At 45.0% G+C, this 23,923-nt stretch overlaps 1 protein-coding gene across 5 annotated transcripts in view; it reads right to left on the reverse strand.

Moving 5' to 3' along the window:
• THOC5 (THO complex 5) overlaps positions 1-23,923 on the reverse strand; it is a 29,646-nt gene continuing 5,723 nt past the window's right edge. For 4 of the 5 annotated variants that reach the window (XM_029922078.1, XM_029922079.1, XM_029922077.1 and 1 more), the window contains exons 6-21: positions 22,303-22,449; positions 20,825-20,939; positions 17,469-17,601; positions 16,717-16,749; positions 15,394-15,471; positions 14,435-14,475; positions 14,108-14,207; positions 12,633-12,741; positions 8,722-8,823; positions 8,083-8,179; positions 7,428-7,542; positions 6,034-6,137; positions 5,828-5,915; positions 3,502-3,617; positions 2,678-2,868; positions 1-201 (exon numbers count right to left, since the gene is read on the reverse strand). In XM_029922078.1, coding sequence (XP_029777938.1) covers positions 138-201; positions 2,678-2,868; positions 3,502-3,617; positions 5,828-5,915; positions 6,034-6,137; positions 7,428-7,542; positions 8,083-8,179; positions 8,722-8,823; positions 12,633-12,741; positions 14,108-14,207; positions 14,435-14,475; positions 15,394-15,471; positions 16,717-16,749; positions 17,469-17,601; positions 20,825-20,939; positions 22,303-22,449 — 1,633 coding nt within the window. In that variant the 3' untranslated portion in view covers positions 1-137. The remainder of the gene's footprint in view (positions 202-2,677; positions 2,869-3,501; positions 3,618-5,827; positions 5,916-6,033; positions 6,138-7,427; positions 7,543-8,082; positions 8,180-8,721; positions 8,824-12,632; positions 12,742-14,107; positions 14,208-14,434; positions 14,476-15,393; positions 15,472-16,716; positions 16,750-17,468; positions 17,602-20,824; positions 20,940-22,302; positions 22,450-23,923) is intronic. The other variant, XM_029922082.1, reaches the window with a different exon arrangement.

Here is a 23,923-nt window from a genome sequence, read left to right on the forward strand (position 1 = left end):
TACTTGGTCAAGTGACACTTTAATAGGCTAGAAATAAAAAGCCTGTCTTTGGAGAATATCAAGAGCCACATGTGGGCCAGAACAGAAAGCAGAAGCACAGCACTTAGGGCCTAGGGGGAAACAGGCTGAGTGGGAGGTCAGCGATGGCTGAAGAATCCTTGAGGATGGTTATACTTAAATGGCTTCATCCTGCTGGGCCCCCTAGAGAAACCGGAGAAGGGAGACCAGTTAATACCATGCCCCTTGGGCTGACAAAATAAATTACAATTCACCCACACAAGGGAAAACTATGCAGCTGTTGGGGGAAAAATAAATATTGTGAGAAAAGCCGACTGTAAAACATAAAAATATGCTTGCAAATGCATGCACACAAACCTGGAAGAGCCCACACCGACAACAGGCACAGGGCTTGGGTACCCTCACTTGTTAGTGTTTTTACAGAACTGCTTGTTATTGTCTGCATGTTTAACAAGAAACATTTATTTCTATAATAAAAATAAAGGAAAAACCCTTAAAATCCTCCTTTGCAAAGAGATTCCCATGTAGCTAGGAGTCTAGGAGTGAAAAGAATCTGCACTAACTGCCTGCCAAGAGCTACGTGCTTTATACTTACTACCTCTTTGATGTTATTTCTACCATTTTGTAGATTTTACAGATGAAGAAACAGGCTTGGAGAGGTAAACTGGCTGCCAGAGATTTTTTGGTCAGAAAGTACAGAGCCCAAATTCAAAACCAGGTCTGACACCAAAGCCTATTTGCCACAGGCCGACTGACAACTATGGCCAAGGCTCCAGTGCTACAAAGCTAAGGTGTCAGATATAATGCTGGGCTCCCAGGCCAAACACACAGCAGCCTCTTCCACACAACTCCACAGTAAGTGATGTCCAGCTAAAGGGCCTCTTTTGTTTGTCTGCCTGTGACTGACATTCAGTGGTAACTAGAAAAGTGACACCCTGGATCCTGATCTGAAGGGAGGGTGAGTGGGTGTTATGGTAGAGATGAGGAGAAAGAAGGTTTTAACTCCAACACCAATGCATCCACTTATTCATGTGAGAGTTTACTCTGCGTGCACCATATTCGCCACTTTGCAAGCTACATCTAGTTTAACTTCATCCAAGAGCACCTGAGGTAGATGCTGTTTTACCGATGAGGAATCTAAAGCTCATGGGGCTACGTGTGGACCTCACCACACAGGAAGGAGTTGTAATTTGAGCTTAACATCTTTCTGGCCCCAAAGTCCTTGCTCATAACCACAATGACGGATACCTCCCAACACCAGAGGGGCACAGAGTCACCTGGGTGAGTCTCGGCATGTGGCTAATGGAGAATGCCCAGGCTGAAAGTAGCCAGCCACAGGCAGAGTCAGGCCTCGGGTCCCTGCTGCCAGGCCAGTGCTATGCAGCCCAGCCCCTTGGCCCGATCCCAGTGGTTGGCTGGACTCCAGGCCAACAAACTCACATCTCACCAGTCATGGAGCTAATTGGATCTGAGTAGCCAGAGGAGCACCTTCCCAGCATGCCCCGATAGAGAAGCTCAGCCTTGGTGATGCACAAAGTGCTACAGGAAACAGATCCTTCGGGAACCATTAGATAAGAGAATATCAACACCGGCCGTGTGAGAGCTTCCACCTTGGAAATGTGCTAAAGCAGACTGAGAGGGTGTGAAGAATTGAGTTTTCACATAGATTCACTAGGGAGAGCAAGTCCTAGAAGCCACCACCACCTCGCTGCTGCCTTCCCTCCTTGCAGCCCCTTGGGGGCTGGAACTGGCTATTATCAGGTAACAGGACGAACCAGGCCAGGTGGCAGTGCCAGATGGAGGCAGGAGGGTGCCGGCATGGCTTCTGGGGGCTGGCTATCTGAAGAAGGTGAGGGGCAGGTAAGGTACCTTTAGATCGATAGGGAATAGGGGGACATGCCAATTAGAAACAGGTTATAGCCCTTCCCCTCTCCAGACACCATTCCTCCCCAGTCACTTGCTCAAAAGAAAGGGGATGCCTGAATAGTGTGGACTCTGGAGTTTTGAAACTGGCTCTTTAAAAACAAGAGCATAAGTTAGGGGATGACAGGGAGAGAAAGGACCCGACCAAAGTGAATGGAAAATTGGCTAGAAGTGCCATGAGCACCGACAGGCTAAACACCAAGCTGTCAGGACCTAACAGCATTTTGTGATCCCCCATCTGTGCCAGGAATCATTCTCTTAGTTGACATGAATTATCTGTAATTCCTCACGAGCCAGATCGTACTTCTACTTCAACTTTAGGAAACAAGTCCAGAGCTAAAGTGACTCTGCCAAGGTCACACAGTTGGTAAGCAGCAAAGCAGAGATGTGCAACAAACCCTGTTGTTTTCCAGAAAACATAGCAAGTTCAGCTAAACCTTCTTGGTCTGTGGTCTGGTGCTGCTCACTCAGTGGGTGGCCCACCTTCAGGGGTGCTGGTAAAGAACAACTGGGCCAGGATGGTAGGAAGTAGGCTGCAGGAAAAGTTTCAGGAAGGAGGGAGGAAGCTCTCTCCAGAAAAGCCAGCTATGGAATTTTAATTTCCACTATGGACAGAGACAAGCACACCTGGGAACATGCACACCCTCCATGCAAGGCTCTGATCTCTCCCCCAGATCCCCGTGAGAGGCAGGGCTCTAGGGACCCAGAACCCGGGCACTCCCGCCCCTCCCCTCACCTGAAAAGCCGCAGACACATCTTCTCCTGGGGAAATTCCTTGGGCCCTTCCACACTGTCGTCGTGGCTCTCCGTCTCCAGGTAGACATCCAGCAGCACACACAGGCGCTGCAGCTGGTTGGTCAAGAGCTGATGGCTGGGTCGGGGGCCACACAGCTCCTTGTAGCACACGTTGACCTCACTCTCCATGGCCTGAGGAGTGGGAAAGCCAGGCACCTAGCACTACCTTCAGACTGACTGCGTCTGGCAGCTCCACAAGAACCACAGCCAGGCCTGTGCAGGAGCTGGGTCACGGCAGCTCAGGCCAGACGGACTTGTCCTCAGGTTCTGACCCAAAACTTTCCCTGCCCAATACTTGCACAGCCAAGAAGATGGAGGCACGTAGAGAGATAAGATCTAAGTCAGAAGGTATTAGGGTTAAAAGCATGATCCATGGCCAGAAGGCCAATACAGAATCAAATAAACAGGTAAAACAATAAATTAATCACTGCAATGATCTTATACACCATCTCATTCCATCACTTCTGTGGTCCTGTTTTTATTCACATTTCTACAGAAGCCCAAGATAACAACCTTTCAAAGCAAGTATTTATATTATCTCCATTTTAAAATGGGGTGACCCCCAACTAGGTAAGTGGTTAAGATGGGTCTAGGCTTTTTCTTCTACTGTACTACACAGGCTCCAGCACATTCTACAAATCCCAGCAGGTCCCTCTGTCCTTGGAATTATGCCAATGGGCAAACCCTCAGCTGCAGTAGGTTCTGCCACCTCCCACCTCCTAGGGAGGCTCTCTCCCCCTCCCACCACCCCCATCAGGGTCTTACCCGAATGTTGTCATCGTTGCTACTGGTTTTCTCTCCTTTCCAGTTCAGACACAGCTGGAAAACAGGTGGAATGGAGGAGTAGCCAGGGTTCAGCACTACAGCAGCTTGGAGTTTGGCTGGGAAGGGAGAGGAAAGGAGGGAAAATCAGTTCTGAGACCCAGCTTGCGAGCCACGGACCTTCCCCATTGGACCCCTGGGACTAGTTCTTTGTCTTACATTAATCCAAGTGCTGCACAGCACATTCTGGTACTGACTGACTTGTTTCTGCTCGAGAAAATTGCCAGGCTGCAGAAATATGAGGTCCTGTGACTTTGGTCCCTCTAAGGATGCAGAGGGGTGTGGACTCCCCAGGGTCTGGCCCACACGGGTCTGCCCAAGAGTTTTATTTACTCCTTTGACAGAAGTTTAACTGGCATTTCTTTCTTTGCCCACAAGTTATGGATTTTCCCACATGAAGGCTTGCTGTTTTTTCTAACAATACTGTGTATTAGCTATTACATCAACATATTTTCTCTATTGTTTCTTTTCTTTTTACTATTTCATTACGTAAAACTTTTACGGAATACTTACTATATTCTAAGCACTGTGCTAAGTCCTTCACATCCATTTTATTTCATTCTACCAATGACTGTTTGAGATGGGTACAGTTATTATCATCCCCATTTTACATATAAAGAAACTGAGGCTCTGATAGAAATTTCCTTAAGAACAACAGTTGCAAAGCAGCAGTGCTCAGTTTAACTAGAACTGTCTGATATCAAAGCTGTGTTCATAGTCCTTACAGGAAACAGTTTTTTTTTTTAACATATTCATTTTTTCTCTGGCAGCAGCCTTTGCCTTTCTCCATAGGATGACATTTTCTTTTACCACCAATGGGCTAGGTATGCCATTCCTTTCTCATTATTTATAGGGGGAAAAAGAACTATGACACATTAGTAATTCAAATAACAGAAGACAAGAGAGTGGAGGTTAAGATAATTCTTCTCTGACAGTGGCAACCACATTTCTTAAAAAGTGAGTCCTTTCTCTGCTGTATGGCTTCTGTCCTACCAGTTGGCATATATTTCTGGATTTATCTCCTTTCAGTAATTTTTTGTTTTTAACTTAACAGAGAGGGGAGCCTGGGTGGCTCAGTTGGTTAAGTGTCTGACTTTGGCTCAGGTCATAATCTTGTGGTTGGTAGGTTCGAGACCTGCATTGGGCTCTGTGCTGACAGCTAGCTCAGAGCCTAGAGCCTGCTTCGGATTCTGTGTCTCCCTCTCTCTCTGGCCCTCCCCTGCTCATGCTGTCTCTCTCTCTCAAAAATAAATAAAAAACATTAAAAAATTTTTTTAAATAAATAAAACACAAAGAAAAAGAGAAGTCAAGAAACGAAGGTAGAGAAACTCTAACATCACCGAGCGCAACCTCTCCTTATATTTCTCGCACTGTGTTAGAACCACAGCCAACCCCCCGAGCGCTGCAGCCACAGCACCAAGCTTCAGGGGTCGGACTCTTTGGGCAGTGGCAGGCTTGTCGAAGCAGGAGCCAGAAAACAGCTCCACAGGCAGCACCTAGGTGGCTCCACAGAAAGCCTTGGCAAATGAGACTCCAGGACAACGTGAGGAATCACAGCTTGTGATGTCTCCAAAGTGAGTATTGGAACAGTAGACAGGGAGGAAGGTCCTATCGCCCTCCACTTTACAACCTGAGAGTGATAGGTCGGCCATTCTGCGAAGAGGCAGAAGAACAGGTGTATCTGCTTTTAGAGATCAGTAAAGCAAAAGGCTAAGAGCTCAGGCTCAGACTGCATTTGTGGTGAAGCCTCAATTTTCTCACCTATAAAATGGGAATAGGAATTCTCCTGCTATCCCAAAGTAGAGCATTCCTATGAAACCTTCTGTAAGCCAAAATGGCATAAGACGGGGAGCAACCCCCCCGCCAACTGTCCAAACATTAATGCCACTTTACTTTTACACAAGACCTACAGTAGTACAGTAATGGCTTTTCTTGTAAAGGTGAACATCCTCCTTTCTTTCAGTTAGTGAAAACAGGTACTAACGTAGGTTTTGTGTAAAAGCAAAGTAGTGGAATGCAAACTTCAGGAGAGCAGGGGGCAGTTGCATTACCACTCCCAGCACTGTCATGAGGATTAAATGAGATAAAATTTGTATGTGGCTGTGTTATGTGACAAGTCCTCACTGAATGGTGGCTCTTATAATCATTACTATTTGCTAAGTCACCTCAGCAAGATTCTCGGATCTTTTGCTTTCTTTGGGCAATCCTTAGGAATGTTTTATTTTTACTAATTTCCCTTGCCTACCACTGTGATCAGAAGAGCAATTACCTGTGCCCCTTTCCACAAGGGCCATGTAGTAGAGATTGGTGTCCTCAGCCAGTCCTGCCTCCACAATGTCCTTGGTGAAATGCAGCTCCTAGAAGTCACCACAGAGGAGGGAATTCCTGGATTCTCCAATCAAATCCCTTGCCCTTCTGGGAAAGATGATGTGGGTCTTTGGTACAGCAAGGGTCACCTGTCAGTCCTTCACTTACCATGTAATCTTCATGGGCAATTGTCACCCACTTGACCAGACGGGAGACAACCTTTGCAGGGAAGAGGTACTGGCAATCACTGGTTACTGGTACAATGCCATGTTCTAAAAGAGAGCAAGACAGGTCGTCTTACAGGTAGAAATCAGATGCCACAGCTGGGTAACTAGGATCATCTGGAGGGCTCAGATGGACCTGCCAGCTGTCCAGGTACATGAGCATTCAGTAGGTGCCCTGGTCAACAATATGTGCCAGGAATGCAGGCACACCAACCTGACCTTCACCCCTGCTATGTGCTTGTGGCGGGACCTAGCACCAGCATTCATGGTGCTTTATCTTTAATGCAAATGACGGCCAGCAAAGCAAACCACCCCCCCTGGCAGCCAGAATCAGTGACAGTGCCTCTGCAGCAGTGACTGTTAATTAGATCAAATAGCCAAGAGGACTGTGTTTTCACAGCTGACCTTGATGGAGGAAATGACTGAAGTGTTCTGTGTCAGTTCCTCTAAGGGAGAAGAGCTAGAGAACTGCTTCAGGGCAAATTCCTGCTGGTATTTCAATCCACAAATATGCCAACACAGTAAATGCTGTCCAGGATGACAACCAACCAACCTTGGGACAAAACAAGTTTAGCAATGGTGATGGGGAGCAGACCCACACGCAAACAATGCTGCCCTGAAGAGATCGGAGTTCACACAGAATACAAGAAGTGCCCCAGATGGGTAAGAACTCCAGACGGGTCCTGGAAACCTAATGGTTTTCCTGACAGTGATTCTTTTCCATCAGAAAGATCTTAACTCTCACTACCCCCGAAGTGCCTTATACATGATAAGCCCTCAACAAATATTTATTGAATGAATAAATGAAAAGGAACACCCATATGGCCACCACCTTTGTCAATGGCTCATTGGCTCCGTGGCTCAGAATCACCTGTGAGCTTTGAATAACACTGGGGTTCCACCTCACCCTGGAGGATGCTAGCTCAGTAGGTCTCAAGGGAGGCATGAGGGGGTGGATCCCTAAATAGCTGTAGTCAAATAAGCTAAACATAAGCTCTATAAAGCATGAAGAGTTTTCTATTCAACACTTGTAGAATGTACACCAAAGTCTGACATGCACTAACCTAGAATAAGCCGTTCCTGACCAGTCAACTAACTTGGACCACTGAGAAGGCTTTGGGCCTCTTTTGTGAGCTAGGAGAGCCCTGATGGTCCTAAGGGAAGCTCCAATCCCTGCCTGGATGGGCCTGTAGCTCTCCCCAGTGGCCCTGCCAACACCTCTGTTCAACAAGAGTCAGGAAGTGTCATCAGGATTTAAGAAATGAATGAAGGACTAAGTCATCTTTGTCCCTGTGTTGTCCAAATGGGTCTTAAGCCACAGCCCAAGCATCAGCTTACCCAGGGATGCAAACTGCTTATGGAGGGCCAGGCGGGACTGCACCCTGGTCTTCAGTAGTTTCATGGTGGTCTCCATGTGGCTGGCACTTAGCGAGTGGTCAGCAATCACTGTGTGCTGTGGATGACAGCGAGAAGCACACTTGAGTCCTAGGCCTCTCCAGGCCCTCCTTGCAGATGGCAGCCATCTTATAGCAATGGCAGGGTTTAGCTGCTGTGACAGGCCAGATGCTGAGTTCCAGTAGGAACAATACAAGATGCTGGGTTCTCAAGAGGCCTGGCCAGCTCCTGAGGAAGGAAGGCTGCTGCTAAGGTGCCAGATGCCAGTTCCCCTGGGGTTCTGCTGAAGCCTCATTTTTCGCACTTTTATACACAAGCCTGAGGGGCAGTAGAGCCTGGAGTCATGCAGCACCCAGAGCAAGGACTCAGGTTACTTTGATCTCAAGGGCTACTAGGCTCAGGGAGAACCAAAGGTACCTAAACATTTGTAGGCCTCAACCTTTCAGTATCCTGAGTGGAGGGAGAACAGACCATAGCCCCGAGGGAAAGCATTCTGATATTCAAAGCCCCCAAAGGCCACCAGAAGCCTTTCTGGATTCTGTCTGGGGGGTGAGAAAGTAGAGATCCTTAGCCAAGGAGGCGAGAACAATGTACACACCTGGGGCTGCTCTTTGGGAAAGTGGAGACCACCCAGCTTCTGGACCCACAGATAGGGGTGACCTAGGTCAAGGACGTAGTCTCTCAAAGTCAGGATGCTGCAGAAAAAACACAGCATAAGATGTAAGTCCTTTCTGCAGTGGTCCCAGGATACAGCCTTCCTCTCATGCTCCTGAAGCGGACTGGTTCGGCAGGCTCAGCCATACTCACAGCCAGGCTGCCAGCAAAGCCTCTAAACTCCATCACCTTCCTACTCTCCCATGTTCCCTTTTCTCTTCCCCCCAACTCATAAGCAAGTCTGAATATAAAGGCAATGCCTTTGATTTCTTTACCAGTCCACCAATTTATAAAATGTTGTTCAAGTTTTTAATTCTCAGAGAATTAAATGTTAAAACCATGTTATCCTCTCATGCGTTCTTATCACGTCCTCCAAGTTTGATCCTTCCGCCCTTCCTCACTATTCCATGACCTTCATTTGCCCCTTGTGTTCCTTTCTTTTGACATAGCACCCCTCCAGCTCCAGGGTCTCCTTGTCTCCTGAGAGGCCTTTGACCCTAACAGGTCTCTAATGCTGGGCTTGAGGTGCCAGAGAAACTCCAAAGCAAAGATGCTGAGAGAGGAGGAAACACTGCTGACTCACCCAACTTTATCAAACTGATACTGATTGGCTGGATTCGGAGTCTTCTTTCCATGATCCCCTGGATACAAACAGCTCAGGACTGAGTCAGGAGACAGCAAGTCACTGGAAAAGGGAGAAGACCACAGTGAGAACACTGACCAATGCCTTGCCTTGAGGCAGACTTGGGCATCTGGAAATAGTAATGCCACCTATCACGGATGATTATGCTACCATTTACTGAATGCTTCCTGTGGGCCAGGAAAGTGGAGGAGGGACAGACCATAACTCTTATACTTGAGGTCACCAGATTTCACACTCCATGAGGTATCACCATTTCCATTTTACAGAGGAGAAATTCAGGCTTTGAAAGATATGGCTTGTCTAAGATCACACTATTAATAAGTGCTGAAGTGCTGGAGCTGGGATTTGCACTGTCTGATCAAAGACAGTAGTACTACTAAACACCAAATTTTTTTGAAAACCCTATCCCTTTAGGGGCACCTGGGTGGCTCATTCAGTTAAGCATCCCACTTCAGCTTAGGTCATGATCTCACGGTTTGTGGGTTCAAGCCCTGTGTCGGGCTCTGTGCTGACAGCTAGCTCAGAGCCTGGAGCCTGCTTCAGATTCTGTACCTCCCTCTCTCTGACTCTCCCCTACTCACAATGTCTCTCTGTCTCTCAAAAATAAATTTTAAAAATTTAAAAATGAAAAACAAACAAAACAAAACCATATCCCTTTAAGAGAAATATATGGTGACCTTATCTTCAAGGGAGCAAAGTTCTATGACATTGGAGATAAAATAATTATAATTTTCATAAGAGCAGAAGAGATTCCTTTGTACCCCAAAAGAACAAGTATGCAGCTTTGATGGTGTGTCTACCTCACTCTGACCAAATCTCATGCTACTCACAGAAAAAGGTCCCCAGACATTATCACATGTGCTGGACACAAGGTGACCCAGGGCTAGAAGCAGAGAGACAGCATCACTGCCACCCATCTGGAATGGTTAGGGCACAGCCTGTAATTAAACGCTGACAAGTGGAGAAGGGATGGGGAGGGGGAGGAGGAGGAGAATGGAGTGAGGAGAATGGAGTCATCTGATCACAAAGGATGAGGCTCAGGCTTTCTCTCCAGCAGCAGGGGTTCTCCTTCATCTTTCCGGGTCTGGCACCAGGAGCAGCTCGGGCAGAATGGGCTAATCTTACTGCCCAGAGCCCAGGCATGCCTTCAAGAATTTAGCAGTGGGGCGGCAGCTCTGACTCTTCCCTGTTCTCTGTCTCTCCAGTCTCCCCGCCCCACCTCACTTCCTTTCATGGAGCTGCCTTCACTGCCTTTCTTGGAGAACTGGCTAGAAAATAAATAAGAATTGTCAGTCTTTCGGCCAATGTTATTTAGTGACTATTACTGATAAATAAAATGAGTCAAGTCAATAGAAATAATAAAGCAGAACAGCTAAAACTGCATGACAACGCTTTCTAATTAACAAAACCTGATGAAAGAATCAAATCTTGAAAAAGTCTGCATCAGTAATTTGTGGTTCGGGACAACTGAACTTGGTGAAAATAATGGACATAAAAGGAGAGATTATATATGGTCATAAAAATACAACACCAAAACAAAAAACTACTCAGTCAAATCTTTGTTGTAAAATAAAAATGGGTAAAAAGGGGTTAAGAATTTGGTAAAGTAAAAGTGGAAAATCATTAAAAATAGTTTAATGGTTTAATGAAAAACTGATTAGTGAGTCAAAATGCTCTAATAGAGATCATTTCATAAATTGATTTCTTGAAGAAAATTCGGCATGGCTGGTTAAATGTTAAAATATTTATATTAAGAACATCAATTCCCTAATGAATTAATAGATCCTGGCAACAGTCATCAGTGCGGCTCCTGCCACAACACAGAGACTGCCTGAGCCTCCTGATGGAAGCCCTCGCGTGCATGACACCGGCCTGCTCCCTGGCCCTCCTGCAAAACAATCCAAATGGAATGTGATCAAACCTCTCAATCTAACAATAATTTACATGGAAACTCACTAAGTTGTAATGCAGGGATGCAACCATCAAAATCCAGGCTGGGGAAACCTATAAACCACCCATTCTCCTTGACAAACAGATGGCACAGGGACAGTCAGATGAAAAGATGCATGAGAGTAGCTTTACCCAATTGCAACATAACCTTATAAACATCCAGATTCAAAACCCAAACTGTAAAAACAACTAATGAAAAACACTTATGAGAAAATCAGTGAAATCTGAACTTTGACTGGATATCAAATATTAAGGAATTAGCGTGAGACTGTGATTATATTGGGAGGAAAAAAGTATCCTTATGTTGTAGTAGATGAGTAAATAGAACCATACACCAGGCTGGTATCTTCAGGGGCCAAAGCAGCCTGTACTTCAGCCAAGGCCTCTGAGTTGGGAGTTTGGAGCTTTAGACCCAGAGCTCCCACAACTGGTCATATACCTCCGGACCTCAGTTTCTCCATCTGGAAAATGGGGGATGACCTAGACAACACCTGAAGGCCCATAAAGATACAATCCTGGTTTCAGGGTGGTGCTTCCTTTTGCATCTCTTCTACTTTGGGGCCAGAGACCATCTATCAATGGTAGTTGCAGTTTCCTCCCCTTATAAAGTTATTGTGAAGAGTTAAGCAAATTCATGATGATAAACACAGCTGTCATTTACCAAGTGCTTTACCTATGCTAAGCACTAGACCTGATCCTTCATAAACACCCTGGAAGTGTATATTATAATTCATGACCAGAGGAAGCAGACTCAGAGGCCAGGAAACTTGGCTAAAGGTGCACACACAGCTGTAAGTGGCAGACCCAGGACACACTGGAGCTGAGCCCAGCCAGTATCCACTCAGCAGTATTGTCCCCAGTACTGGTGTGTGCAAAGCTTAGGGAGAAGCTGGAGTTAAGATGCAGTGAGGGCAGCCAGCAGCCCTGTCCTTAGTAGGTACGGCATCTGAGAGGCGATCAGGCAGAATGCTGGTGACAAGGAGCTCCACTGTGGCCAGGGCTCTCAAGCTGCCCGACTGAGAGTTCTGGCCGGGCAGTGTAACTGGGCACTCTGAAGAAGCAAGCCCTGGGCTCCCTCTGCTGGGGTCAGGTAAGAATAGAGTCAGTTTCATCCAGAGTGCCCTAGCATGATCAAGTAACTGTCAAGTGCAGGGACCAAGGCTGCAGCCTGAAGGGGGAATGGATTAAGTAAAGCAAGGAGAATGCAGGGACACGAGGCAGCCATGGCCATGGGAAGAGCCCCACCCCACCAGGCACCAGACTTCTGTCTCCCTCAATGGTTTCTGTACAGCCAACCCAAAGACTCAAGTGTGCAGGAATACCAGGCCAGGATAGTGCTCCTGTGAGGGTATTCCAGGCCCTCCTGGTCCTCTTCCCTTCTTCCCACTCCTAGCTGTGGAACAAGACAGCCACAGCCAGGAATGCCCAACCTGTGGCTATCACTACCATGCCTCCACTCGCCCTCCTCAAAACCTCTTCCCACTGCCAGATAAGGACAACCTGGGATTGAGCTGGGCTGTGAAGCAAAACTCCCAGTACCTTCGGAGAGAAAGAGTAAAGGAAGGCCTAAATTTGTCAACCTCATAATGCCTGCCAAATTCCATTTCTACATTCATTCACACCGTTTCACTTGTCAGAAAAAGCTGGTGCTCTGCCCTGCCCACTCAATTTTGCCATACATTGTAGTCATTTTATCTGCTGTGTAGTAAAAAGACCAAGTAAAGTCAGCAAGTGCTTTCTAAATACCAGTGAGGTGCCAGGGCTTCTAGACCACGTGGTCATGACAACAGAAGTCAACAGAGCAGTGCACCTCCTTAGAGCCAGTGCGTAAGGAACCAAAAGCAGCCTGCAGAGAGGCCCTCCTCACACCCACCCCACTCTCCACAGCGCCTTCCCAGTACCCTGCACTGATGGGGGTGATCAGCTCCGTGGTGGTCGTTACTTTGGCCTTTACTGTCATGATGTTGAGGTTCATGAGGTAGTAGAAAGTCAAGTGAAGCACACTGTCATCTGGAAGGGGAGGACAGAAAGAAAACCATGTACAAGTTGAACACGAGAGCAGAGTCTACAGTATCCTGGAGCAGAAAGCGAGGCTTTTAAGACCTTTTACTGTAAAAACAAAAATTCAATGGCAATTTTATATTGAGTAAAAATGTCTACAAAGTCTTTGCAACTCCTGTCTCCAAGAGGGGGAGCTTCATTTCCCTCCCCTTGAATGTGGGCTGGACTTAGCTGCTTCTAAAAAGTAAAATATGGAAGGGGAGTAATCAAGTGATCACCAAGTGGATCCAGGTTAGTACCACCAGTAATAAGACACACGACACCACGGACCCCTGCTACGACTGGACACTGAAACCGTGTCTACAGCATTCCTCCCCAAACCCCAAGCTCAGTCTCATGAGGACAAAACACAAGACAAAGCCAAATTGAGTTGTTCTACATAATAAACCTGATCCTCAAAGATGTCAAGGTCATGAAAGATAAGCAAAGACTGAGGAGACTGTCCTGCCCGCAGGGCATGACAACTAAACACAATGTGAGATCTTAGACTGGATCCTAAAATGGACAAAGGACATTAGTGGAAAAAGCAGGGAACTCTGCATAAATTCTGTGGTTTAGTTAATTGTACCAATAGGATTAACATTGGTTTCGATCACTGCACTATGCTTAGGTAAGATGCTGACATTACGGGAAGCTGAATGAAGAGCATGAGAAGTCTCTCATTACGGCAACTCCTCTAAGTCTAAAATTATCTCAAAATAACAAGTCTTTAAAAAATGTAAAGTGTGTAGAGTGTGTTTCCATTTGTGCAAAAACTAAAAGGATAAATATACACTTTTATAAAAAAGCTTCTAAATACACAGAATAGTTCTAGAAAATATGTAAGAAATGTGTTACAAAGAGGTAAGACCTTGAAGGTAAGATCAAGGACCAGAGTCTGGCAGTCCCAAATGAGAGGAAAGTTACATGCGACAGTTAGCTTTTATGCCGTGTGTACTGCTTTATATCTACAAAACCAGTTTCAACACATTCTCTGCAGAACACAAACTTCGACTTATGTTTACAAAATCAGGCAACTGGTCATAGTACTTGAATCTTGCATACTCTTACAACTTGTTATGTGTATCTGACTTAACCAATTCAGAAATTGGTGTAATTTTATCACGCCATCTCATAGGTGTCTAGTTTTGTTGCTATGTTGTTATGCTTAGGACTTAGAGAAAAAAAAATCAAACTCCATGCAAAACAATGAGGAAGAACAAAGAAATATAAAACCAGAAGCTTTTCTTGGTCAATGAGGACTTTGGCTTGCTGGCCCCTGTGCACCAGCCAAACCCTTAAATGCTTGGATCCACCAGAACAAGGGGAGTCAAACCTTTACACTTTAGATCCAGCATAACAGACAGTGGGTGCCTCTTCAGCATCTCCTTGCGCTTGTCATCCAACTGAACACCCAGTGTGGGCCGCCGGCGTTTCTGGACAAACGATATATCAAATGAGATGAGAGCTGGTCATATGAATTTCCCCTTCCTTCTCCCTACTGGCCAGGGCCTCGGCCTCGCTGTCTGGGACCTGCTGCTTCAGCTATCCAGCTGCCAGACCCCCAGCGGCTCTTTCTTCTGCTTCTGGGGAGGATGGCACCTGCCACCCAGCAGGCCCCAGTGCAGCTGCCTGACACACTAGGAGGGGCACCAGCTCTCACCGTGGTCTGCTCCTCTTCAGCATCAGAGTCGCTCTCGTCATCTGCAACCACAGAAAGATGGCATCAGGGTGAGGAGGCTCCCAATGCTCCTAAACTGCCCCAACCCACAGGCATAAAGGGGCCAAGACTCTGTGTCATTTGTAAATGGGTTTCTTTAGAATACATGATCAACTAATTTGCTGCTGCAAATTTGATACAGAAAACATGGTGATGTGAGGAAAAAAAGGAGGAATGCCTCATAAACCCACCGCCTCTATTTTTAGAAGTGGTTTTTAATATAATCCTATGGACTACAAGCCCCCACCCCCTTGCTGGTAGTGGTGGTGCAGCGGTAACAGCATTATAAATAACAGCAGTAGCATTTCCTACAACTTGAGGGGTTGCTATGTGCCAAGAATGATGCTAAAAACTTTGCATGCATGACCTTGCTTAATCGACACAATAGTTCTCATGAGGTATTACTATCCTGTTTTGACAAGTAGTAAACTGAGGCTCGGAAATGCTAAACAGGGGCTCCTGGGTGGCTCAGTCAGTTAAGTGTCCAACTTCAGCTCAGGTCACGATCTCATGGTTCAGGAGTTGGGGCACTGTGTTGTGCTCTGTGCTGACAGCTCAGAGCCTGAAACCTGCTTCAGATTCTGTGTCTCCCTCTCTCTGCCCCTCCCCTGCTTGTGCATGCTCGCTCGCTCTCACTCTCTCAAAAATAAACATTAAAAAGAAAAAAAGAAAGAAATGCTAAAGAGCTTTCCCAGATCAATGAACTAGTGAGTGGCAGGGCCAAAATCCATAAGCAATGCTTTTCCCTGTCTACTCTTGAGCATTAAGACATTGAAGTCAAGCTCCCTGCTACTCAGAACTAATACAACTAACTTCCAAAGGAACAGCATTGCCCTGGAGTGTTGACCTGGTGCCCCTGGACCCAGCTATGGAAGACCTGGCGAAGAATCTGACCACATTACCTTGGGAGTCCTCAGGAGGCTTAAATAGAGCCTTAGCTTCATCCACACTGCCTTCAATCGCCACAGACAACATCTTATCTATGAGCAAGAAAAAGCTTCATATGACAGCCGCTGAGAAAAGGAGCTAAGCTACACAACAGGCTAACTCTGGGACTGCATTTCTTCTTCATTTGTCACAGCTCCTTACTGACTAGGGTTGGAAGGGGGTGGAATGGCAGAGGAGGAGGAAAAAGGAGGGAAACTTAAGGCTTTCTTCCATTATTTACTGAGAACAAAGAATCCGAAGTGCAGACTTTAGACAAGTACCATCCAAAGTGCAGACTTTAGAGACTATGGTCTCAGGCTTACACCAACACATAATCCCACCCTAGCACCTAAAGCGTAGGATACTCTTCTGCCAACCGTCTTACGGGTTCTCATCCAGAAGCCCGTAACTATCCACATCCCGGAAACAATGGTTCTCATCTAAGTGCTTACTTACTTTCTATTCTGTACCATGCCAAGCAGCTGGCTAGCACCGTCATATTTAACTGGGGGGGCGGGGGGGGGGGAGGACAATGCATAGGAACTTAGACCCTGCTATCTAGTCACTATTCTGAGTCTCTGCATCACCCATTTTAAACACCTAGAAAGTTATGTCACTGCTCTGAGCCCCACTTTCTGCATCTATGAAAGAAATCCTGTCTTGACCAATGGTAGCTGCCTGGTTAGCAAGAACCAAATGAGCTGATGCTTATAATTCTAATTGCAACATTATTTTTTTTCAAATTAATGTTTAACCTTCACAACAACCCTATGAGAGCCATATTATTACTATAGCCATGAAATGAAAAAATTTAAGGCTCAGAGAAGTTACACACAATAGCCAGGAAGTAGCTAAGCCAGGATTCAAGACTAGGTCTATTCAACTTGAGCCTGGTGTCTTTAACAGGAAGATAAGAGGGCTGTTCCATGCACCAGGACTGACACTTTCTCAGGGTGACACCTGGCCTGCCTTTGTGGAACGCTGTACGTCTACTGGGAGGTCAGACAGGCCACCACCCCTCTTGCTCTATTCAAAAGGGTATACAGGTTACAGATAGTCACAGGAGCCTGGAATCGCTTGCCCAACTACACTAAGGGGGGATGGCAAACTTTCTATATGGTTCCTCTACCTCTATGAGGTATGACCCAACATACCTCACCCTAAACGAGCTGGCTGCCCCCACCAACCACTGGCAAATGCCAAACTGTTCTTTTGGGTAGCTTAATCCTAAAATTCTACAGTAAAATGGGAAAGGAAACCGATTGGGTTTAAACACAAAAGAAAAGCAAATTACTCACCCTGTCTAGGGGGCTGGGAAGATTTCATATGAGCTGATGATGGAAACAAGAAGGAGAACGAAAGGGAAGGAGAGGACCAGGAGGGCCAGGAAGACACAAGAAGAGAGACAGTAATGTGTCGGTGCCCATGGCTGGGAGGACAGGCATGCACTGATGCGGTATAGGTCTGTCTGATGCGGTGGGGTGAAGAAGAAAAGTTTAGGTGCTGGGTGAAAGCTGCAGTAGGACAAAAGGTAGGGTCTCCAATACTTTTTCAAAACCCTATGAAGTAAAGGGCCACCCATCAGCTTAAAGCGGACACAACTTCCCACTTGGTAATTCACTTTAACAACATGCAGCCTGCTCGGGTGTCATGAAAGCCTGAGAAGGCTGCCTGGGACCTGTGTTCACCAAGTCCTCTCTGAAGTGGAATGAGAGGTGCTGATCCACCTGCCAAGCGTGCCCTGATGGGGTGAGTGTCTGGGAGCCCAGGCAGCCAGGCTTCCGGGGCACTGCACCCACAAACAGATCAGCCAGGCTCATCGAAGATTCAAAGCCATCCATTCTGAAATGCCCACCAGGTTAGTCTAGCGTCAGACCATCTGGTCAAAGCAGCCATGCTGGGTGGTGCAGGGGGGAGGCTGTGTCTGTCACCTGTGGGCTTCTGAGCAGGAACAGGGAGCTTTTCTCAGCGGGCAGGGCTTCCAAATGACTCAGTCGGCCACGGCTGCTGCTCCCACAGCCCCTCTTCCTCACCCAGCCCCCATACTCACCACAAGCCTGCCCATACGCAGTGGCCTGGACAAAGAGGACATAGAGAGGCGGTGGCAGGTGTCTAGCTGTCTCATATTGCTTGTGAGCCTGGTCGAACGGCATGAACAGGTACTCTTGCACTGGGAGGGAAGCCTGCATGCAGCAAAAGAAGGATTTTTGTTTTCCCTCTGTAGGCAGTCCACATATGAAGAGGTGGCTGCTGAGTTACCATGATAATTTTCTTATCTACTAAAAATACATCAGTTAACAAAATGGGTAGATAAAAGGTCAATACAAAAAAGATCAATTTATACAAGCAACTAACAGTATGAAAATGGAAAAAAAATAAATTTCCAAGAGCATCAAGAAAACTTAAATTACCTAAGAATAAATAAGTGAAAGGTGTATAAGCCTCTACACAAAGGCTTGAGAAATGAAAGACCAACTGAATGGTCGAGAAGACTCAATGCTGCCCTGAAATCAATTCACTCCAAACTGATCTGCAGATTCAATGCAACCCCAGCCTATAACCCAGCAGGTGAAAATAGACCAGCTGATTCTAAAATTTTTATGTTAAACGCAAAGGACCAAGAACAACCAAGACGATCCTGAAAAATTAAGCTGGAGGACAAACACTACTGGGCATTAAGACTTCTTTTAAATAATTTTTTTTAAATAAAATTTTTTAACATTGTTTTTGAAAGAGAGAGACAGAGCATGAGAGGGGGAGGGGCAGAGACAGAGACAGAGAGACACAGAATACAAAGCAGGCTCCAGGGTCTGAGCTGTCAGCACAAAGCCCAATGCAGGGCTTGAATACATGAACTATGAAATCATGATCTGAGCCAAAGTTGGTCACTTAACCAACTGAGACACCCAGGCACCCCTGGGCATGAAGGATTCTGATAAAGCTACCATAAACAAGTCATTGTGATACTGGTGCATGGATAGACAATAGATCACACAAAAACGTACACAGACATTTGATTTATGACAAAAGTGGCACTGCAGAACAGTGAGGAAAGCATGGCCTTTTCAATAAATGACCCCTCTGAATACCAGCATGAAAAAAAGAAAACTGACACATCACACTATGTACAACAATCCCTTCCAGGAATCCTAGAGTTCTAAGTGTGAAAGATAAACAATAGAGCTTCTATAAGAAAACACGAGAATATCTCCATGACCTTGGGAGAGAAAGATTTCTTAAACAGGACATGAAAGCACTAACCATAAAAGAAAACATTGATAATTAGATTATATAAAAATTAAGAACATCTGCTCATTAAAAGATATTAACATGAGTGAAAAAGAAAATCATAAAATGGGAAAAAAATCTGCAAAAGACTCATCTCTGGAATATGTAAAGAAGTCCAAGCAATCCAACAGAAAAATGAACAGAAGACTGGAATAAGCCTTTCACAAATGAGATAATCCAAAAGCAAAGAAGTACATAAAAGGGGCTGTGCTCAACATCACTGGTCTCCAGAGAAAGGCAATGCCCTCCAGAATGGCTAAAATGAAGAAGGCTGACAATATCCAATGAGGATGTGGAGCAATTACAACTTTCATATGGAGTGCTCGCTTCGGCAGCACATATACAACTTTCATATGATGCTGGGGGGAATTTTGTAAATCAATGCAATTGCATTAGAAAACTGTTTCAGTGTCTGCCAAAGCTAAATATAAGCTTAGCATATTCCATGACCCAGCAACGTCATTCTTGGGTATGGAGTCCACAGAAATATGCACATATGGCACCAAAGGACAACAAATGCTTATGGGAGTATTATTCATAATAGCCCCAAACCAGAAGTACCCATAATCAAATACTAAATATCAACGAATATAAATGAACTCCTGGTGCTCACAACAGTACCGATGAATCTCATAAACATAACGCTGAGCAAAAGAAGTCAGACACAAGAGTATATACTATATGATTCTGTTTGCATAAGCTCAAAAACAGGCCAAACTAACCTATGACATTGGATATCAAAATGATAGTTACTGAAGGGTGAGAGGAGATAGTAGTGGAGAGGGGGAATAAAATAGCTTCTAGAAAGTTGGTAATGTTCTTTTTCTTGACATGGGTGCCAGTTACACAGATGTGTTCACTAGTGAATATTCGCTGAGCTGTACAGTTATGAGCTCTATGCTTTTCTTTTGTAAAAATTATGTTTTTAAACGTAGTATGTGTACATTGTTTTAAACAGTTGTGATTTAGGGGCAAAAGGGTGGCTCAGTTGGCTAAGCATCCGACTTCACCTGAGGTCATGATCTCACAGTTAGTGAGTTTGAGTTTGACCCCACATTGAGTTCTGTGCTGACAGCTCAGAGCCTGGAGCCTGCTTCAGATTCTGTGTCTCCCTCTCTGTCTGCTCCTCCCCAACTTGTGCTCTCTCAAAAAGTAAACATTAAAAAAATTTTTTTAAAACAGTTGTGGTTTAGTTTATAAAGTAAAAACTCCCAGGGGCACCTGACTGGCTCAGTTGTAGAGCATGCGACTCTTAATCTTGGGGTCATGAATTCAAGCACCATGTTGGGCATAAAGTTTACTTAAAAAAAGTTAAAAAAAACTGTAAGGATTTAGAACAATCTGCCTCACAGAGCAAATAAAAATCAGGTCACCTATATAGAAAGACATTACAAGGGCATCTGGGAGGCTCAGTCAGTTAAGCATCTGACTTTGGCTCAGGTCATGATCTCATGGCTTTTGAGTTCAAGCCCCACGTTGGGCTGCGCTGACAGCTCAGACCCTAGAGCCTGCTTTCAATACTGCGTTTCCCTCTATGCCCCTCTCCACTTGTGCTCTCTCTCTCTCAAAAATAAACATTAAAAAAAAAGACATTACATTTTAAATTACATTCTAAAGTGGGGACTTTCCCTCCTAAAGTACTTAACGGCTTTCAAATAGGAGTAAAGTTCTTTTCAGAAGAGAATACCTCTAGCAAACATCTACCCTCAAGGTTCAGTCAGGGAGTCTAACAGACATCCACAGAAGCATGCTTAGATGCCTGGAGACTGTGGGGCTCATGGAAACCATTCCGGGGTAAATTAAACCGAGGGTTTGCAAAAGTATTTTACCTAGAAGCAGCTCTGGGTGAAAAGAAAGTATCCCAGGTAAATGTGTGTATACGTTCCTGAGCTCACTGGGCAGCATCTCTTCCACCCAGGATACAACCTTACTGTACTGCTGGGTAGAAAACCACACAAGACCATCCTTGTAATGGGCTCTGACACCCATTAGGTAACGGACCTGGCAAAACCCAAAGGGAGATGTGGCTGCTGGAGACCTCAGGTCAGCAAGGTCTCGCTGGGTGCTGAAGGCAAAGCAAAAGGCCAAGGTTGGGGAGTATGTGGGGAAGAGCCTCACCTGCATGATGCTATTGAGGCGAGGCTGGAGGCTGCTCAGATACTCCTTCTTCACCTCAATCTCCTTGAGGATCTTCTCCTTGTTGGACAGGCACTCTCGGTATTTCTCTGCTAGCCTATTGGGAGAGGCCAGACCACTGTCACTTGAAGCTGCTCAGAGATCCCCCAATACATCTAATCACTGTCACAATCCACCTATGATAGCAGTCATGATTAACTAATGTTAGCACTTACTATGTGCAAGACACTTGGAGAACTGTTTCTAAGCATTATTGCATTTAATCCTTATAGAAATCCTGAAAGATAGGGACTCTTCCCCAAAGGAGGAAACAAAGGCTCAAGGAGGTAGGTAACTTACCCAAGGTCACCCAGCTAAGAGCGAGTACAAAGCTGGGCTTTGAATCCTTGCCTGTCTGGCTCCAGAGGCTCTGCCCATTAACACCTTGTGTCATTTCCCGCTCCATTTCTTGCCTCTAGGGTCTAGACCCAAAACTTTCACAAACATGTGGATTTAGCAACTATAGGACCCAAATGAGGCCCACAGACTGGTCTGAATGAGGCAGGATGGGATGGATTATGGACCACAGGAATATAAACTCATGGTTTAGCCTATGCCCAAGGCAAGCACCGTACCGGACAAAGGAATGACGGGCCAGCCCGTACTGTGAAAATCTGGCACAAATCCCAAAAGAACCAGACTTAGTGCTTATTACATTCATTAATATAGACTAAAGAAACAGAATACGTTCTATAACAGAAAAAAAAAGAGAAATAAAACACCTACTTCTCCAATGGAAAACAGAGGAGATGTGTCAACCAAATGCTCTAGAATTCTTGCACAAATAACAGAGGAAGAAAATCACCATAACGAAAAGGAGGCAGCCATGAAACATCCAGTATGAAAAAAATATATACTATATTCTTAAAAAGACCTAGATTAAATTATACAATAGAAATGTTTTTTTAGTAAAGATCTTTATTAGTATGGGAAATTTTTATGTGTAAAGGTGTTCCTTGAAGTATAATTTATGATAGCAAAAAATGATAAAGGCTTAATCCAATAAAGAAAAGACTATATAAATTATAATTTGTCTATACACAAGATGTTGTATAACCTTCTAAAATAATGTCTGCAAACCTTTAAACTATCACAGGGATAGTCTTATAGGCAGGAAGAGAAAGCAAAAAACAAATTAGACTTATCGTACAAAAGGTATTTGCTCTCAGGTATTAAAATTTTAAAGAAAAAGTTACTCCAATTTTCTATTAACAGCCTTATTCAATTCCAACCCTACTCATGATGCAGTTGGTCAAGTTTCAATGAGATGTGGATGAATCACAAAATAACATTTGGTCATAAGAAATCATTCTGCTGGTTCCTCAGAACTGCACTGTCTGTGGGACATGACAAAGCACTGACCCCATGGGTAAAGGTCTGTGTTGTCCAGGTTAACAAGGTCAGGAAGGGAGAAACACAACCTTTTCCGTTGCTCCAGCTCCCAGTCCAGACGTGCAAGGGTTTGCTGGTGAGGGTCTCCCATGGTGACTTCCGCCTTGCTAATATCTGGAGGAGCCTCCTTATAAAACTCCTCTAAACTGACCAGATCAATTTCTTCATGCTTCGACCTGCAGACAAAAACTAGATGTCAAGCTGCTATTCTCAAGACTCCAAACTGTGGATTAAGCAGGCCCACAGGTCCCCCCATACATGCCCACTTAGCCCTGGTGCACAACTACCCAGCAACCTGGAATCCATCCAGTCTTCTCAGCAAATGCTCATTAGTAAATATCTCACTTTGAAGAGGGGTAGACAGTTACATACCACAGGATCCTTATCCATGGTGCTCAACCTTTTATCCATGAATTAGATAAAGACTGGGAAGGGATGCTGATCAAATTTACAGATATCTCCAAGCTTATGAAGAGAGCTAAGAGCTGAAAAAGTCAATAAAAACACTACAGTCTAGACCTAGACTGCCAGGTTGAAACCAAGAAATTACATTTGACAGGAAAAAAAAATAAGGGTCTGCACTTAAGTTTAAAACATTAGTCACATAAGCAAGGAATGGGGAAGATCCAGGATGGCATAACCAGGTGTGAAACAATCTAGAGGCTTCAATTGTTGTATGTATAGTGATTCACATGTATAAAACAAGAGAAATCCAATACCCTTTCCTGCATTAACACAGTGCACAGGTCATGGACAGATGATGGTAATCGTGGCAGCTGCCAGGTATTAAACACCCACTGTGTGACAGCCTCATCTAATTCTCAGGATAACTCTATGAAATGGGATTTCTATCTCCATATTTCAAATGAGATGGAGACTCCTACACATGAGCAGCTTACCCAAGGTCACACAGCTAGTGAGTGGCAGAGCTGGGATTTGAACCCAGGCTTGTCTGACCAGGGCCAATGGTGGTCACCTGCCCCTCCATAGATTAGAGTTCCACTGTATTCTGCATTTGTTAGCTTTCGTCTGAGTGACAGTTACAGTTTGGGGCATCCCATTCTTCTAATATCTCTTTATTTTTAAGCAGTTTAAGATACATAAGAAGTTTCAAAAATAATACTGAGAGCTTACCTTCCCCTGGGTTCCCCCAATAGTATCTGATCTATGCACAGTACATCATCAAAATGACAATGACTCAATACTATTAACTCAATTACAAACCTGATATGAATTTCGCCTCTATTAGTATTTAACTATTATTACATGATGAATGTATAGAGTAAATAAAGATGCCTCTCAAAACTCTATTATTACACTACTATTGGGGTGCCTGGGTGATTTAGTAGGGTAAGTGTCCAACTCTTAATCTTGGCTCAGATCTCAGTCATGATCTCATGGTTTGTGAGCTCGAGCTCCAAGTCGGGTTCTGCCCTGACACCACAAAGCCTGCTTGAGATTCTGTCTCTCCCTCTCTCTGCCCCTCCCTTGTTCACTTTTGAGCTCTCTCTCCCTCAAAATAAATAAACTTTAAAAATCAGCATAATTATCAGAAATACACCAGACCTAATGAGTGCCCCTCTCATCCCAAGTTTATTACAATAAAACCTACCTCTTTTCAGTTTGCACAAATAGTTCTGACTAAGCAAG

The sequence above is a fragment of the Suricata suricatta genome, chromosome 14 (assembly GCF_006229205.1).
Source record: "Suricata suricatta isolate VVHF042 chromosome 14, meerkat_22Aug2017_6uvM2_HiC, whole genome shotgun sequence".
NCBI lineage: Eukaryota > Metazoa > Chordata > Mammalia > Carnivora > Herpestidae > Suricata > Suricata suricatta.